This window comes from Heloderma suspectum, chromosome 4, assembly GCF_057233095.1.
Source record: "Heloderma suspectum isolate Gila_16-S chromosome 4, 16-S_ref, whole genome shotgun sequence".
NCBI lineage: Eukaryota > Metazoa > Chordata > Lepidosauria > Squamata > Helodermatidae > Heloderma > Heloderma suspectum.
Window position 1 is genome coordinate 229,959,566 of NC_139461.1, and position 16,532 is coordinate 229,976,097.

At 41.3% G+C, this 16,532-nt stretch overlaps 1 protein-coding gene across 1 annotated transcript in view; it reads left to right on the forward strand.

Moving 5' to 3' along the window:
* SPATA6 (spermatogenesis associated 6) overlaps positions 1-16,532 on the forward strand; it is a 51,931-nt gene that overhangs the window by 9,281 nt on the left and 26,118 nt on the right. Inside the window, exons 5-9 of the mRNA XM_084852554.1 lie at positions 4,924-5,048; positions 7,229-7,309; positions 8,040-8,315; positions 10,089-10,167; positions 12,449-12,489. Of these exons, the coding sequence (XP_084708680.1) occupies positions 4,924-5,048; positions 7,229-7,309; positions 8,040-8,315; positions 10,089-10,167; positions 12,449-12,489 (602 nt within the window). The remainder of the gene's footprint in view (positions 1-4,923; positions 5,049-7,228; positions 7,310-8,039; positions 8,316-10,088; positions 10,168-12,448; positions 12,490-16,532) is intronic.

Consider the following 16,532-nt stretch of genomic DNA (forward strand, 5'->3'; position numbering starts at 1 on the left):
GATATCTTCATAAGTTTGTAGCTCTAAGGTAAATGTCCATAAACACCTAGCTTACTACAGCAGAATCTCTACTTTTCAACTTACAAACAGCATAGTTCTTCAGCAAATAGTTCTCAGAATCAGTATATTAAACCTTACCCAGGTGTAAGTCTTCCCCTTTAGCATAGAGTCACAATACTCATTAGCCCTATGCAGATAAAAGTAACGCGTTCTGTTCACCCCACCCCTCTGACCTTCCTGAATTTATTGATTCTTCTGCACATAGCCTGTGCACATAGGCGTTCTCCGTGTGATGTGTACCCTGCAATATTTTCAGGGTACAGATTGCATGTACATCTTCTATGTGCATAGAATCTGAGCAGAAATGCTGAGCAGGGGGCGGGGGCAGAATTGTACACAGAACTGTTGTCTCCACAGGGCTCCTGTAACGAATTAATTGGTTCGGCTTTATTACATAGGAAGACAAAGAGGCCAGTTTTGATTTCCAGACAGAAAAGTAGAATGGAGATGGTCTGAAATTCAATGCCCGTTAGCATTTCTTTTTACTGTCTAGTGTTTACAGTCTAGGTCCAGGGTATGTTTGAATATTATTTAGTTTTTTATTACATTGTTATACTGCTCCGTAGCTGAAGCCCTCGGGGTGGTTTACAAAGATTAAAAACCATTAAAATACATTATAGAAAGTGTAAAACCATTTCCATAAAAACATATAAACAGACATCACACACAGAGACAAATATGTCTAAAAACAATTTTAAACAACCTACCATAAGACGAATCCAGGACCTGGTTAAAAACTCATCATATGCCACCAAACAACAGAGAGAGGAGAAAGGTCTTAACCTGGTGCCAAAAAGATTATCATTTGAATTTCCCCATATTTTTAGAATATCAGATGAAGTGCTTTGACCATGTGAGTCTTGGCAAGTGTCAACAGGGAGCAGGGCATTGTGACACCATCCCTTAGGAATTCATTCATATGGCCCATGCTCTAAAAGCTTTAAGAAAGTCTCTTGTTTGGAAGAATGCGTTTTTTAGGATGATAACTTGTTCACACTGGATTGGATTGAGACCTGCTGTTCTTTTCACTAATGAAAGTGATTTAGGGCGCAATCCCATCTAGATAGGCGGCCGCTTCCGAACTCGGAGGCGACTGCCTATCCAAAGCAGGGCAGGAGAAGCACAGAGGGGATTGTTCCCTCCGAGTTTCTCCTACCCTGCTTTTTCAGCTAGACAGCCGATTGTGGCTGTCTAGCCGTGGGAGTGGGGAGGGAGGCTGCTGTATGACACATAAGATGTGTCGTGCAGGCAGCTACGCTGTCCCTGCCCCAGAATGCCCCCAGCCACGCCCCTTTCCGGCTGCTCCGCACTCCTCTTGTGAGCACGGAGGACGGGGCTGTTCTGCGGTCAGTTCCTGGAAAACAGCATATCCTATGGCTGTCTAGCCACTGTCTAGAGGCCATAGGATTGCTCCCTCCGTTCCAGCAGAGGCTCCTGCTGCAGGAATTGGGGTGGAGGGTGGGTGGGGAGGAAGCAGTCTTTGTTAATTTCCCCTCTCTTCCCTGCAGCCCCCAGCACTTACCATGTTTTTCTGGAGGGTCAATCCCAGGAGCATATTTTCTGGGGGCATAGGAGGCTGCTAGGGGAAGGGCAAATTGGCAAAGATTGTTTCCCCCCTTTCTGTCCAGAAGAGCATTCAGTTAAGAGAGTTCTACTCTGCAAAACTCTAGATAGGGGATGAGCAATTTATGGTCCTCCAGATGTTTTGGCATACAATTGCCATCATCATTTGCTATGCTGGTTGGGCTGATGGGAGTTGTCCACCCCTGCAGATCCAACCCATTGTGGATTGGTTGTTGGTTGGGCTTTATTGGTTGTTTTTATTGGGCTGTTGTACTGAATGATATTTTTAAAGATACATTGTAGGATTTTGAGTTGTATTTTAAATTCTTAGAAGCCTATTTTGTAGCTGAAAGGGGGCTAAACAGATAAAAATACGAATACATTTTGCATAGATAACTGAACTGCCTATCATGTAGCTGTTGTCTGTTTTTGTAATTATGTAATCATGGGGCAGTATCCAAGCCTGCCCAATGCCTGTAGGAACCACTGTTAGCACAATGGGGAGCTAGCAGTTCTAAAAGCAACCCAAGCAACCTGGGTTCCTTCTGCAGCACAGAGCTTGCAGAAGGAAGCTGCAGTGATCTGTCCTGATCTGGAAACAAGCAATTCTGCCTGTTTCCGGGGTTGGTTTTAGAACTGTTAGCTTTCTGTTGCTTGTGTGGCAGATTGAGCAGGAGTGCAGCGGCAGTGTTGGATAGTGCTTATGAACTGGGAATTAATCTCATTACTCAGTTATCTACTTACAAGAAATATTATTTCTCAGGCACAGACTTTGTTAATAACCAGTTATGTTCGATTCACACCATAACCTTCTGCCCTTTTGCTCCTACTTCTCTTTACTCCCAAAGATACAGATAATATATGATTAAAAATAATCACATTTGCTGGCTCTGTTTTATACAAAGTTCTATAAAGATTTACAAGATCGTTCTATAGTTTTTGTTCTTTCTAGATAGATTTGCTCTGCCTTTAAAACAGCATCACAATTAGAACATATGTAGGCCTACAGAAATCTCTGTATTTATATGTATAGTATATTTTGAAGGTATATAACTTTGTCAAAACATCCATGATTTTTCCAGCTCAGTCCTTGTTTTCTGGTTTGATGACTCACACTGTTAGTTTGTAGGTTAGTGAGCAAGAGGCGGCCTGTGGCAAACCGGTTTTGTGGGATCGGTTCCAGCTTCTTCCTTCTGTTGAAGTGGACAAGGTGCTTTCATCTGTAAGGCCGACCACCTGCTTACTTGATCCTTGCCCATCTTGGCTCATTATGGGCTGCAGAGAGAGACTGGGTGAGGGGATCAGGGTGGTGGTGAACGCCTCCCTTGAGGAGGGAGTGATTCCATCAGCCCTCAAGGAGGCAGTGATAAGACCGCTCTTAAAGAAGCCCTCCTTGGATCCCCAAGTTCTGAGCAACTTTCGCCCAGTCTCAAATCTGCCATTTTGGGGCAAGGTGATTGAGCGGGTGGTGGCGATGCAGTTGAAGGCACACTTGGAAGAAACTGATTATCTAGACCCATTTCAGTCGGGCTTCAGGCATGGGCATGAGACAGAAACGGCCTTGGTCGCCTTGGTGGATGATATGAGGAGGGCTCTGGATAGGGGTGAATGCTCCTTCCTTGTTCTCCTCGACCTCTCAGTGGCTTTTGATACCGTTGACCACGGTATCCTCCTGGACCGCCTGGAGGGGTTGGGCATTGGAGACACCGCATTGCGGTGGTTCCGGTCCTTCCTCTCCGGCAGGTACCAGAGGGTAGCACTGGGAGAGGAGGTTTCGGACCCGTGGCCACTCATTTGTGGGGTGCCACAGGGTTCCATCCTCTCCCCGATGCTATTTAACATCTATGTGAAGCCGCTGGGGGCTATCATCAGGAGGTTTGGGGTGCGTATCATCAATATGCGGATGACACGCAGCTCTACCTCTCGTTCAAATCTTCACCAAGGTTGGCCGTAGAATCCCTGTCCAAATGTCTGGAGACGGTGAGTGGCTGGATGGGGAGGAATAAGCTGAAGCTGAACCCTGAGAAGACCGAGGTACTTTTGGGGGGAGACAAGAGGAGGCTGGGGGATGTTGACCTGGTGTTGAATGGGGTACGGCTACCCTTGAAAGACCAGGTCTGTGGCCTGGGGGTCATTTTGGACTCCCAGCTGTCCATGGAGGCTCAGGTGTCAGCTGTGAGCCGGACAGTGCTGTATCAACTCCATCTGATACGGTGGCTGCGCCCCTTCCTTCCCGACCATCTTCTCCCATCGGTAGTACATGCCCTGGTGTCCTCTCGTTTAGACTACTGTAATGTGCTCTAAGTGGGGTTACCCTTGAAGAGAGTTCGAAAGCTGCAGCTGGTACAGAACGCGGCGGCTCGCCTGATTAAAGGCAGCTGCCAGTGAGATCACATCACTCCAGTGCTGAAGGAGTTGCACTGGTTACCAGTTGTTTTCCGGGCCAAATTCAAAGTGTTGGTTTTCACATTTAAAACCCTATATGGTTCCAGCCCAGCCTATCTTAAGGAGCGCCTCCAGCAACACCAGACAGGCTGCTTAACAAGATCAGCCTCGGATGGCCTTCTCTCTGTCCCATCAGCCAGGACAGCTAGACTGGTGAGGACGAGGGAGAGGGCCTTTTCTGTGGTGGCCCCCACTCTGTGGAACTCCCTCCCTAGGGAACTCTGCCATGCCACCTCTTTAATGAGCTTCCGTCGTGCATTAAAAACGTGGTTGTTCAGGCAGGCATTTGGGGTGGGTTAGGGTATTTTAGAAAATGTTTTTATTGTAGAATTTTATTGTTTTAAATTGTTTTATTATATGCTGTACGTCTCCCAGAGTGGCTGGGTGACCAGCCAGATTGGCCATTAATAAATTTAATAATAATAATAATAATAGGTTCTGAACTCTTGGGTTATGTAAACTCAAAAACAAAAATTAAACTTCTGACTAATACGCCCACCTCACCCTTCAAGATGGCAGTTACTATTAGGCTCAGATTCCTAGAGAACAAAGTTCTCAAGATATTATTTCTACCCCTCATATTGGATTGGTGCCACAGCAGGCTTTTCGAGTCATGTACAATGTTGCTGTATGGGCTCAGTAGGCAAGGACCACCAATAGAATTGCTTAAGTAGTCATATGGATTTCAGTGATAAAGATTCTTTATTTAATTCTTCCACTGATATCAGTGGGATTTAGAAATGCTTAACTTGGCTGGATTGTGCCCTATGTGTGTAGTCTTGCTTGCCTATATTTGTTTTTGTTTTATAAGTGGATTTTTTTTTTGTTTAAAACATGTGTAACTGTTACTTTCAGTGGGAGAAATTCTAGCCGCATATGAAGAAAATACAAGAGATTTCCTTTTTCCGGCTCCTAAGTTTACCCATGGACATGGAGGGTCAGTTCGTGAGGTTTTAATGCAGAAGACCTATGGTTTTGCAGTAAGTGTACGTTGGTGTAGTATACTTTTGTGAACATGTGTATCCTAAGAACAGCTGTTGTGTTCAAAGTTGTTGTTTTTGACAGATGACTCAGTATATAAACTTGCAAATAATTATCCAAGGTTGAACTTTATAAACATCAAATTATTGTTCTGAAATATTGCTCATTGCTGTGATACACACTATGTAGAATGTGGATTATTTAGTGTCCACATTCTCATAATATATAATTATGTGCCCAGCCTCTTGAGGTCTTTATGTTAAGAGATGTGCTAAGAAATGAGTGAAGGTGTGATCCGCGAATGCGGTTCTGTGTCGATATTTTGTTTCACTGGTCATAAGTTTTCTCTTGCTTATTTAAATTGACTTCATCTGATATTTTGTTGCTAAGCTCCCTAGTTGGGGGAGATGCTTTTGGAATCCTTACTTTTGCTTTGACTTTTACCATCACATATTATAAACAGCAAGCAGAGGAACCATAGCTTAGTGGTAAAGCATGTGTTTTGCATGTGGAAGGCCCTAGATTCAATCCCTGGTATCTCTAGTTAAAAGAATCAGATAGTGGTGATAGAAATACCTCTACCCTAAGACCCTGGAATACTGCTGCCAGTCAGAGTAGACAATAATGGGCTAGATGAATAAATAGTTTGTCCTGGTATAAGGCATCTTAGTGAGGGGAGATATCCCTGTTAGAAGACAAGCTGATTTTTATTAGCAAGACCTGTTTTTCTGTGTATTTAACCATTCTAATCTTAGCAGTACTTTCCACCAGTGTACCTGGAACGGAAATATGTATCTCTAGTTACATGGATTTCACTTTAAGGTATCTTTTAAAAAAGAAAACACTGATTTCATTGTCTGCTGACCAATCTTTTGGTAAATAGGCTGATTTTAATAAGCAAACAGCTTTGTTTAATATTTCAGTAACTTCTCATTTGAGTTGTGAACTCTCCGGTGAATGATCAGTGAGTGTGGTTATGTAACACCCATTTCTTCTGTTAATACATCATGGGCTACAATTTGTTTTACATAATACCTGTTTGCACATACCAACAACTCATAGGTTTAAAAACTGATGGGTTGTTGTACACGAGCAGATGTGCCTGCCTCTTCCTGTTCTGCCCTACAACCCATGATTGGTTCCTTTGTAACCAATAACAAACCATGGGTTAACTGCTGAGTTGTTTAGCCCCTTAACCCACTGGTCCAGGTCTGTACGTTATGCTCCACAACTGACAAAGGAGTTGATTGTGGGTTGTGCAGTAAAAGCAGAAGAGGAGGATGTGCTGAAGGCAGTGTGCTGGATTGTCCCCACTCATTCATGACATCGCATTGGGTTTTAAACTGATGGGCTGTCATACGTGTGAACCAGTTCATAGTGTCAATGTGGGTTGTCAGCCATCAATCTATTGAGAGTAGAGATGAGGAAAGATCAGACATAAGTAACTTACCTTTCCAAAACAGACATGGAATGGGGAGAATATCCCCCACAAATGACAAACCGATGCTCCTTTCCCTATATCCCTCATTCCAGATATTTCTTCCACCGAGGGTTCATTCCCCCCCCCCCAAAAAAAAACACAGAGAGGAAAATGCAAAATCTGTGGTTGCTTGACATCCAGTGGGGGGAGCTACCTGATGTGACCCTCACTGCTGGTGGGGTGGAGTTTTTTGTTTGCTTTAGAGGGGTGCAAAGAGTGTGTTCTAAACATCTTCTTTTGTCCGGCACCAACATGTGGCATACAAATATAGAAAAATGTAGACTCTTCGTAAACAAAGGATACCATAATGTCTCCAGTGTACATATCAAGAAATTTGAAAGTGATGTGAGTGAAGGTTGAACGGCATGACTTGACTTTTAATTAATGGTATGTAACGTGCCATGAAAAATCTTTAAAATGCTTTTGACAAAGCAATGTGTTGAAATAAACGCCAGACTTTAATTGTTGTACGAAAGCAATATAATCATCAGTAATTGAATTGTCAGAAATGCAAATGTTATCTTCTTGACATTTACCATTGCTGTTCTGTCTTTTCTAATTATCTTTATTAAAGGCTGAAATTAACAAAGGAAAGTGTTAAAATTAGGAATGGTTTGTTGCAGTAGGTGACATTTACTTCTTTGATACCCTTTATCTCTCCAGTTTGAGCTTGATGTTCAATTATTGTCTCTGTTCCAGGGAATTGCTCCAAAATTGAAGTTTTACACAACTTGTCTTATTTCTGAAAGCCTGTTAAGTTCAGAAAAAGCTCAAAAGCAGGTTAGCATAACTTAATTGTTAGCAATTTAATTTCTAGATTGAATAATGATAGATTTATACCTGTCTTAAATTGCTTCTTTTGGTGAAACTCCTCTTATGAAAGTTACTTGGAAACTTGATCTACATTTTTAGTCAGGTTAGCACAAAAAAAGCAGTCTGAAAACAAATATAAAATAATTGGCAGCTACATGATCCTGTGATCATCTTAGAATTTAATGTTTGGAAGTGAACAATTGTCGAGTAATATTTTACAGGAATAATAATAATAAGATATTACACAGTGTACTATGTATGTAAATACTTTTATAAAAGTATAATGATGTAAACAAAGCCAAATATTACAACTTGGATCATATTCCCACTCACTTTTGCAGTTCTGGGTCCCATCCATTAGTAGTACTGATGGAAGAAATGCCTCTGGCTCTGTGGTATTAATTATTCAGCTACTTAGGTTAGAGGAGCAAGCAGTGGAAGATGTACTTGGCAACCTAGGGTTCAGTGTTCCTACAGAGCAGCTAAACAAAAAGTCTGGGTAGAAGAGAAGCATAGACTAGGAAGAATGCATAAACTATGAGAGTGGAAGAGTGTGTGATCTCAAAGTTTTAGATTCTGTTATGGAGACCTTAACCATGTTAAAAGTAGGATAATTGCGGAATGCTGTATTGTCAATAGTGAGAGTATATATACTCTGAAGTCCTTCAATCTTTATAATTTTCTCTCTTCAATTCAGGATAGTTTTGATTGGCTGCGTCATTCATCTACAGATAGAACGCCACAGACAAGGTCTCCAAGAAGGAACACTTCTTCACTTGAAAGAAACAGGCACTGCTTAGCAACAAAGAGCTATGAGCAGCCCACAATAGCCTCTCTCTCTCGATCTCCATCTCCTTACACCAAAAGGCGAATGTGCCAGCTCCTGCAAGTTAGACAACGCCTGGCCCATTTAGACTTAGGGCCTTTTGATTTCAGAAAAGAAACAGATAGGCCTCCATTTGTAATTCGACGTGTATGTATGCTGTACAGCAATTCCAATTTAAGCTTGGGTCAAGTCTTGCTTTTCCACAGTTAGTCTAAGAAGCCTTTCATTCAACTCTTCTTCTTTGTGACTATTTCTTTGTTCTATCCCAAACACTTGATCTAAATTAAAAATTAAGTGGAATTCATGTTCTTTTGTTGATGCTGGCAATTTACAAAGAACCAGTTAATTCTTGAATGCCATGTTTAAATTCTTTGTATGTCTATTTTCCCCACTGATAGCTCAGTGGTTATATAAATGCTACTTTATAGTAATTGAATATTAGTACAAGATTTAATAGGATTTAAACAGAATTCAGCTTTATGAGGAATTAGAATACTGTTGTAAATCAAGGTGAGACTCTAAAATAAATAATATTTCCTAGGGAAATGTCTAATGGAACAACTTTGGTTACAAGTAGTTGTGGTATGAATCACCAGGAACACAGACAGAGGGCATATATTTGAAAGTGTACCCAGGGTTTGAAAGTGTATCCAGTGAGCTTCCAACTGTTTACTGAAGTCTATGTAATGTATACATTGTAATGCTGTTGATTTTTTCAACAAACATACACTTTGAAGTGGCCTCACTGGAATATAATGGTAAACCATTGCTCATCATTACAAGAATGAACCTAGGTGAAGCTTTTGCTTCCATTTCTAACTAACTACAGTTAAGCATCATGTCTGATCTCAAACAAACTATGGTTAGTCTTAACTATGATTTACAGCAGGGGTCTCCAACCTTTTTGTGCCCATGAACACATTTGGATTTTTTAGAAATTGTTGTGGGCACAACCCCACACCTCATTCAACCATCACATCCTTCCCTCCACATGCCACCCCTATGGTTGCTTCCCACTGACTTTCTTAACCCTCTCGCTGCCTTCCTCCTGTGTACCTCGCTGCCCTGTCCCCATCACCTTGCTGCCTTTCCTAACTTCCTAAGGTTCTTCCTCTCTCCCCCACCGCCTATGTCACTCTCTCCTCCCAGCCCCTAGTTTCTCCCTTGTCATCTCGCATCCCTCAAGCTTCCCAGCAGCAGCATTTTGCCCCCCTTTCATTTCAGTTTGGGCTGGCTGGCTGGGAAGCAGCAGTGCTTTACCTTCCAGCTGCCCCACCCACTTCCTTTCCTATGAAGAATTTTCTGGGCCCAGAGGCATTACGGACAGTGGAGGATGGTGGGGCAGCTGGAAGCCAGAGCTCTGCTGCTTTCTGGTGATTCAAGGTAAAAACCAATTAAAACATTAAATTTAAAAGTTATTGGGAGGGGCAGGGCCTTCATGAGTGCCAAGGGGGAAGTCCAGGGGTGCTGTGGTGTCCATGGACACCACAGTGCTGACCTCAGGTTTACAGAAACAAGTCAACTTCAAACCATTGTTCAGGAGGCTGACTTGTTTCCATCAACCATAATTTGAATTAACCACAGTTTGAGGTTTAGACATAAAGCTAAACTGGGTAATTGAAAGTTAAAGAGCAAGCTTCAGCTCTCCTCGTGGCCATTCTGGAGGAGGAGAGGGGAGGGTTGTGTGTGAACCCAAGGTTTGTGCATGTGACAGTAACCCAGGCTTCCTCAATGTAGTTGAAAATATCTAGATGACACCACAACTCCCATCAGCACCAGCTAGCATGGGTAAGGACTGATGGAGGTTGTCATCCAAAACATTTGGAGAAAACCACATTAAGGAAGGCTGCAGTAAACTATTACTTATTGTTACATCCAAACCGGGTTACTATACATAAAACACTAATATCTAATTCCCAGCCTGAACAGATGCCTCCCTCACCTGATGTTCATACTTGGTGTCGCCCTCGGGAGAATATGAAAGATGGAACCATCTATGGCAAGTATTCTCTTAGTATACAAAATGTGTGCATTTTTAGGTATAAACTTGAATATGTATTACAGTGTGTGACTACTATAACAGCCTGAACTGTGTCTCCGCTTCATCTTGTTTGTTCACATTTCTGATTAAAAAGCACAGTACCTGGTTTCTTATATTCTTAGCAATCTATATCACTTCTATAAATATTGCAATTGCCTGGATAATTCTTAAGTGTATTTAATGCTTTACAGGAACAAATAGCTGTTTGTGTATTCTTTGTTGACTAGTGCCATCTTTTTGGGTGGGGATTTCAAAAGTCCTTTTGTCCTGTTTCTTACAATCTAGAAATTCTGTGCCTTTTTTCTCTCACTTGATATAAAAAATACAACCCCATTTTCCTATAAAATCAGCGTGCGCTGCTGGCTGTGCTTTCAGGAAGTCTCACTGAGCTTATGATCTCTTATTTCCCATTTACACCCCTTGGATTATCTGCTCTGTTGCTTCCAGTAATCCATGGATTAGAGTTAGAACCTGTTAGAGGAAAGCTGTGTTGAAAGCAGTTCTACTTCTACATAGTGTTCTCTAGCAGTGTATAGCAGTGTATAACTCCTGTCTCATTCATTTGTAATTAAGGCGCTATAATACTTAGAAACATTTTTTTAAGTCTTTGGCATTTGTGTATAATTTAATGTGAGTTTTTTCATCATGGGCTCTAGGGATCAGTCAAGAACAAGGTCTCAGTTATTGTTAAAAACTTCAATAGTACCAGGGTAGAGCATTAGATGAGAGGACACTTTTCTTTGTAGATCCTGGGGTGAAACGTAATTTCGCTCAGTGAGCTGTTCTGCTTGAAAGAAGCATCTTTCCATATAAGAGAACATTATCCATACCCATGTTTTCAGACTGCCTTGAACTCTGGTATATTCCAAATCATACTCATTTTCATTCTCAAAGCATCACAGAATCCTTAAAAAAAAAAAAAATAGTGGCATGGAAACTGCTCAATATAGCTTCTTATGTCACAAGCTTGCAGTCATGCAGGAGGTTCTATGCTACAGCTCCTTTCCATGTCAGGATTGCATCAGGGCACACCAGTATAGGAAGGAGCCAAGACATGGATGCTTTACAAATGACCACAGGCTTTCAGTGTTACCTAGTGGGACAGGAAGGAACCATGCTGCAATGGCCCCCATGCCATTAACAGTAATGTGAAAAAGAGCTCCCAGTTACAATCTTTAAGGGTGCAATCCTATGCATGGCTGGCCAGGGGTTGCTGGGTGTTGTAGGGTTCTTTTCTGTCTAAACATGCATAAGATTGCACCCTAATACTCTGGTCCTTGTTCATACATGTTATAGTAGAGACCTGATCATCTGGACTTTGCCTTACTTTGTAAAGCAGTGACTGTTTGTGAATGTATTTCTTTTTCTCCATGCAGTGTTAAGTGATAATTACAAATTCATTTAAAAACAAAACAAAAATTGTTTTTATGTTTTTGTATATGTAGTTTGATGCCTTTAAGCTGCTTCTAGGGAGGCAGGATTTTGGTCTGAAACTGGGATAGAAATACAAATAAATGCTAATAATAATGCTAATAATAATACAAGTTAATAAATAAAGCTATTTGTGATGGTGAGAATTGGCTTTGGGTTACTTCCATTCAGAATCTAGTAATTTGACAGTGATGTCTTGAGGGTGCTGTTCCCCCCACCCACCCACTCACCCTGCCGCGGTCTCCCTCATGTGCCAAAGATCTGATTGGGTGGCCAAGCTATGGCTACTGGTGCCCAGAAATGGCATCATCTGAGAGCACTAGATGGAGGCAGGGGAAGGGGGCAGAACATAAAAGAATACTGAGTCCTCTTCCCCAAATGATGTTATGTTGCCAGGAGACCATTTGATAAGCTGAAAATAGAAAATATTTGGAAAAGCAGAGGTATTTAACTTAAGCAGAAATATTTCAATGGAAAAATCCTATTTTATCCCAAAACTATTTTGGATAATAGAAGCATTCACTTATCCAGAGACTGCTGCTTTAGTCTGAATCATTATGTCATAAACTGTAAATTATCTCACTATCTAAATATCAGTTTATGTGCTCTTATACCATTAACACTGTGTGGCAGTCGAACAAGTCACTGGTCTCAGTGATTGCAGTTGAAGGCAATGGAGTAGTAATTATGGTATTCTTTTGGTGAACTTCTTTGGGGATTATTTGAAATGTGGCTTTATAAGTGAGCATTATAAGATTGATGTTTGATACTTGGAAATAAAATGTTTTTTTAATCATTTTTTTTTAAGATCCCACTCTTCTTGGCAGTTACAGACCAAAGAATACTAAAGTAAGTACTGAAGTGCATGATTACGTAGGTGAAGGTGAGTAAAACTATCTTGGATGTGTGGCCTCATCCTATAAATTTTCATTACCATACCGTCAATTCTTTTATATTTTGCAGTGTTAAGATATGTAAGTTAGAAGGAAGCTACCAAACCCTTCAGGCCATTAGTCCATCTAACCAAGTACTTCATCTGTCAGGGACAATCTACTTCAACTTTTCAAGGCTTCAGGCAAAGGTCTTTCCCAAGTATACCCATAAAAAATGTTGTTACATACATTTATGTTGGGCAGAGACTTATATGCCAGATATAAACTGGTGATCTCTTTGTAAATGATCAGCTGTGGTGATGATTAGCAACTAAATAATCTACTGGACATGCAGAATCTACCAAACCTGCTTAATGGCCTATAGGAGGACTTCTACAGTTATTGCTGCTGGTTTGACTCTAGGGAAGCGTGCTTTCCCCACCATCATCTCCTGCAGTATGTGAAGGCATTATTCTGAAAGCCACACACCTCATTTCTTGTGATGACATTATGAAGTTGGAGGAATTTGGTAGGGCTGATGGGGAATTCTTCAGTTTGGTTGGGTGAAAGTTCATGAGCATCTGCCTAAACATTAACTTGGTTGGGTGTTGGTGTATATGTGGACTCAGTTCAAAGCATTGGAGATTTGCATTTCATTTATTTCATTTCTATACCACCCAATAGCCAAAGCTGTCTGGGTGGTTCACATTAATTCCAACTCAAAAATATAACATAACGAAAGCATAATATAAAAACTTTAATATACATAAAGTAAAAACAAATTTTATCAGCTAAAAACAGTTACAATAAGATACCAGGATTTGATAAAACAACTGACATTAAAAGCCTATCATATGCCATCAAATGCCTGGAAGTTGAGGACAGCCTGAACCTGGTACAGAAAAGATGACAATGTTGGTGCTAGGAGGACCAAAGTGAAGAGAGCATTCCACAGTTGGGGCCCCACCATTGAGAATGCCCTTTCCTTTGTTGCCATATTCCAAGCCTTCCTCTGAGGAGACTCTCATATGATGAGTGTCATATACAGTGAGATTACCTTTAAAGCCCCAAGCAGTTTGGGACCAGAATAATTAAGGGACTGTCTTTTTCCAAATGTTTCTGCCCTTTCATTTAGGACAGAGGAAGAGGCTATTCTTTGTGTCCCACCATTATCCAAGGTCTAGTTGGCGGCAACACAGGAAAAGACCTTCTCTCCGCAGCTCCCAGGCTGTGGACTCCCTAAGATCCATATGGCTCCTTTCCTGATGGTGTTTGGATGCCAGCTGAAACCTTTTCTATTATAATTAGGCTGTGTCCTGACCAGTTTCTGCTTTCATCTTCCTTGCTCTTTTCATGATAGTTAATTTTATCTGCTGCTTCTCTTAGTGTGTTTTTAAAAAACTATTTCAGTAATATGATTTAAAAAAATAATTAAAATACAATCAAATATGGTCTGTACTATTTTCTATACATAACATTAATCTCTACAATTACATTTTTATAAGTACGCTATATGATATATATTGTGATTACAGATATTAGATAACAATATATGTTTCATGAATAAATACATCACTGAATATTGATATAAATGAATGTATTCATAAATACATAAAAACAAGTCATATTAAAAGACAGTCCTATATTTATCAATATCTGAATTGTATCTAGCTGTCATAAAAAACAATAAATGGAAGGCAATTGTTTTTGAAATTTTCTGTCCTTTGTCTACCATCTCTGTCATACAGATTCAGTGAATCTAGTCAATTTTGCTATTTTCCAAAACTCCAACCATTCTAAGCAAACATGAGGCAACACTTCTCCATTTCTGAGCAATCAAATTTTGCTGCTATTAATAAGCTCCTCACCAAGTAACTAATTTGAGCATTCAAGTGTCTAAGCAAAATTGTGAGGCTCTAAACATTCCTATTGGGAAAGTCAAGGGGTGAGTGAAGCTACAGGGAAATACTGCTTCAGGGCGTTCCCAGCATTTTCAAGCAGCATCTTCAAGCATCTCCAGTGAGCCAGGAGGGGCCTTGCAGGAGGCCTTATGCAGGCTAGATGGAGAGTCTTAGTGGGCCAAAGGTTTCCCATTCTTGCTCTAAAGGTACAGTGTGATATATCATTGGAGATGTTGTATGGGTTACTTTGCTCCAAAATTAATTTATTATTGTGTAATCCCACCAATTATGCCTAAAACTGGCTTTTTGAGAGCCACCTCTCCAGCACCTATCACTCTGTAGGTTTTACTGAACCAAAAAGGGGTCATGTATCATTGATACAACAGTTTATACCAGGGATGCTGAACCTCTTTCAGCTTAAAAGCTTTATTGGCAGTAACTAAGTTTTAGGAGAGGCATTTCAACCTTTAAGAAAGGAGAAAAACTGCACAAAAGCCAGGAAACAGCCAAATGCTTGTGGGGGAAGGCAGTGAGACCAGAAGAAGGGGGTGTGGCCATCTGGGGAGTCCCAGAGGCACCATGGAGGGGCTGTCACAGGCACCCCTTTGCCCCCGTTGATCCCGCTTTCCTGGCTCTGATAGCAATCTCCATCGTGGTCAGAGCCCTTTAAAAAAATTTTCCAGCTCCCTTTGGCAGAAAAGGGGGCCGAGAAAATTTTAAAAAGCCAAAAATGGGGCTGGGGAGGCAAATCCAAGCACCCTCAAGGACTGTTGCCCCCAAAGTCCTTGGAGAGCAGCTTGGATTCCCCCCACACACACACTGGATTTTTGGGAGGGGCACTTTGGTAATCCAATGGGAGCCTATGGGATAGTTGCCCATATAGGCTTCTATTGGATTTTCAAAGTGCTTCTCCCAAAAATCTGATGAGGGGGAATGCCCTACCACCATGGGTCCTTGGGGCAACTTTCTCCATATCCCCCCTCCAATTTTGGGGGACTCTCACTATTGTTTTGATTTTCCTGGCCCCATTTTGTGCAAAATGGGGCTGCAGAAATCTTTTAAAAGCTGAAAATCTGGGGGGGGGGATCCAAGCCTCCTCCAAGGGCTGTGAGGGCAACTGTAATGCCTCCCCCCTTTAAAATAACCCACTTCCCTGCAAGTTTCCCATTTGTGCAGGGGGGGCCTTGAGGGGTCCCCCAGTTAGCCCACACACTCTCACCCACCACCTGCCTCCTTGCAATAAAAAAGGTTTGTCTTTTGAGCACGGGATGCTTTAAATCCCCATGCAAGCCAAAGGAGATCACCTCCATTGCCTTGCATGGGGATTTAAATGTGTCTTGTGCAGAAAATCGGGGTAGAGGGGCAAAATCCAAGCCCCCCCTCCCCAGACTACAATGCCCCCACAATCCTTGGGGCCCTGGGGAAATAAAAAACGGGTCTGCGGATTAAACGGGATGGAGGGGATGGGAGAGGGGGTGAGGGGGCAACCCACCCCAAGGGGTTGGTTGACCAATCATCTGGTGGTGTGCTATGCACCCAGGGTGGGTTGTTCGCACCCTGCATGGCCAGCGTGTCAGGCAAACCACCCCACTGTCTATTGCATCTGAATTTTAACCTATTATTTCTTTGCATGCTTAAATTCAGCAGTAGCAAATCTAACTCAGAATACTCTTTGCATTGTTTTATTTTTTATGAAAACAAGCTAGTGCTAAAGATACTTTTCTCTTTTTATTTTTTCCTTTCAGTATAATTTCATAGTTGAAAGTATTGTATCCATTGTGGATAGAACCCTTTGTAAAAAATTTCCTTTTGAGGTCTACACTGTCACTCACTTATGACTTCTGTGTACCTCATCACATTGATTACTTTAATGTTAGTTGAAGTTAGCCATCTTGGGTATAGGAAAGATATAAATTTTTAAAATATACATAAACAGCCCATGTTGAACTTATCACTCATATTATCCACTACTTAAATCTCAAAAAGTTGTTTAACTTGAAATCAGGCAGTTCCATTTCACTTTCATCACATGTAGTCATTTGTTGTTAATATCTTATTTCCTGTACATTTTTCTTAGATGTGGTTAGAGCTTTTTTCTTAGCCTTGAAGGAGTTAAATA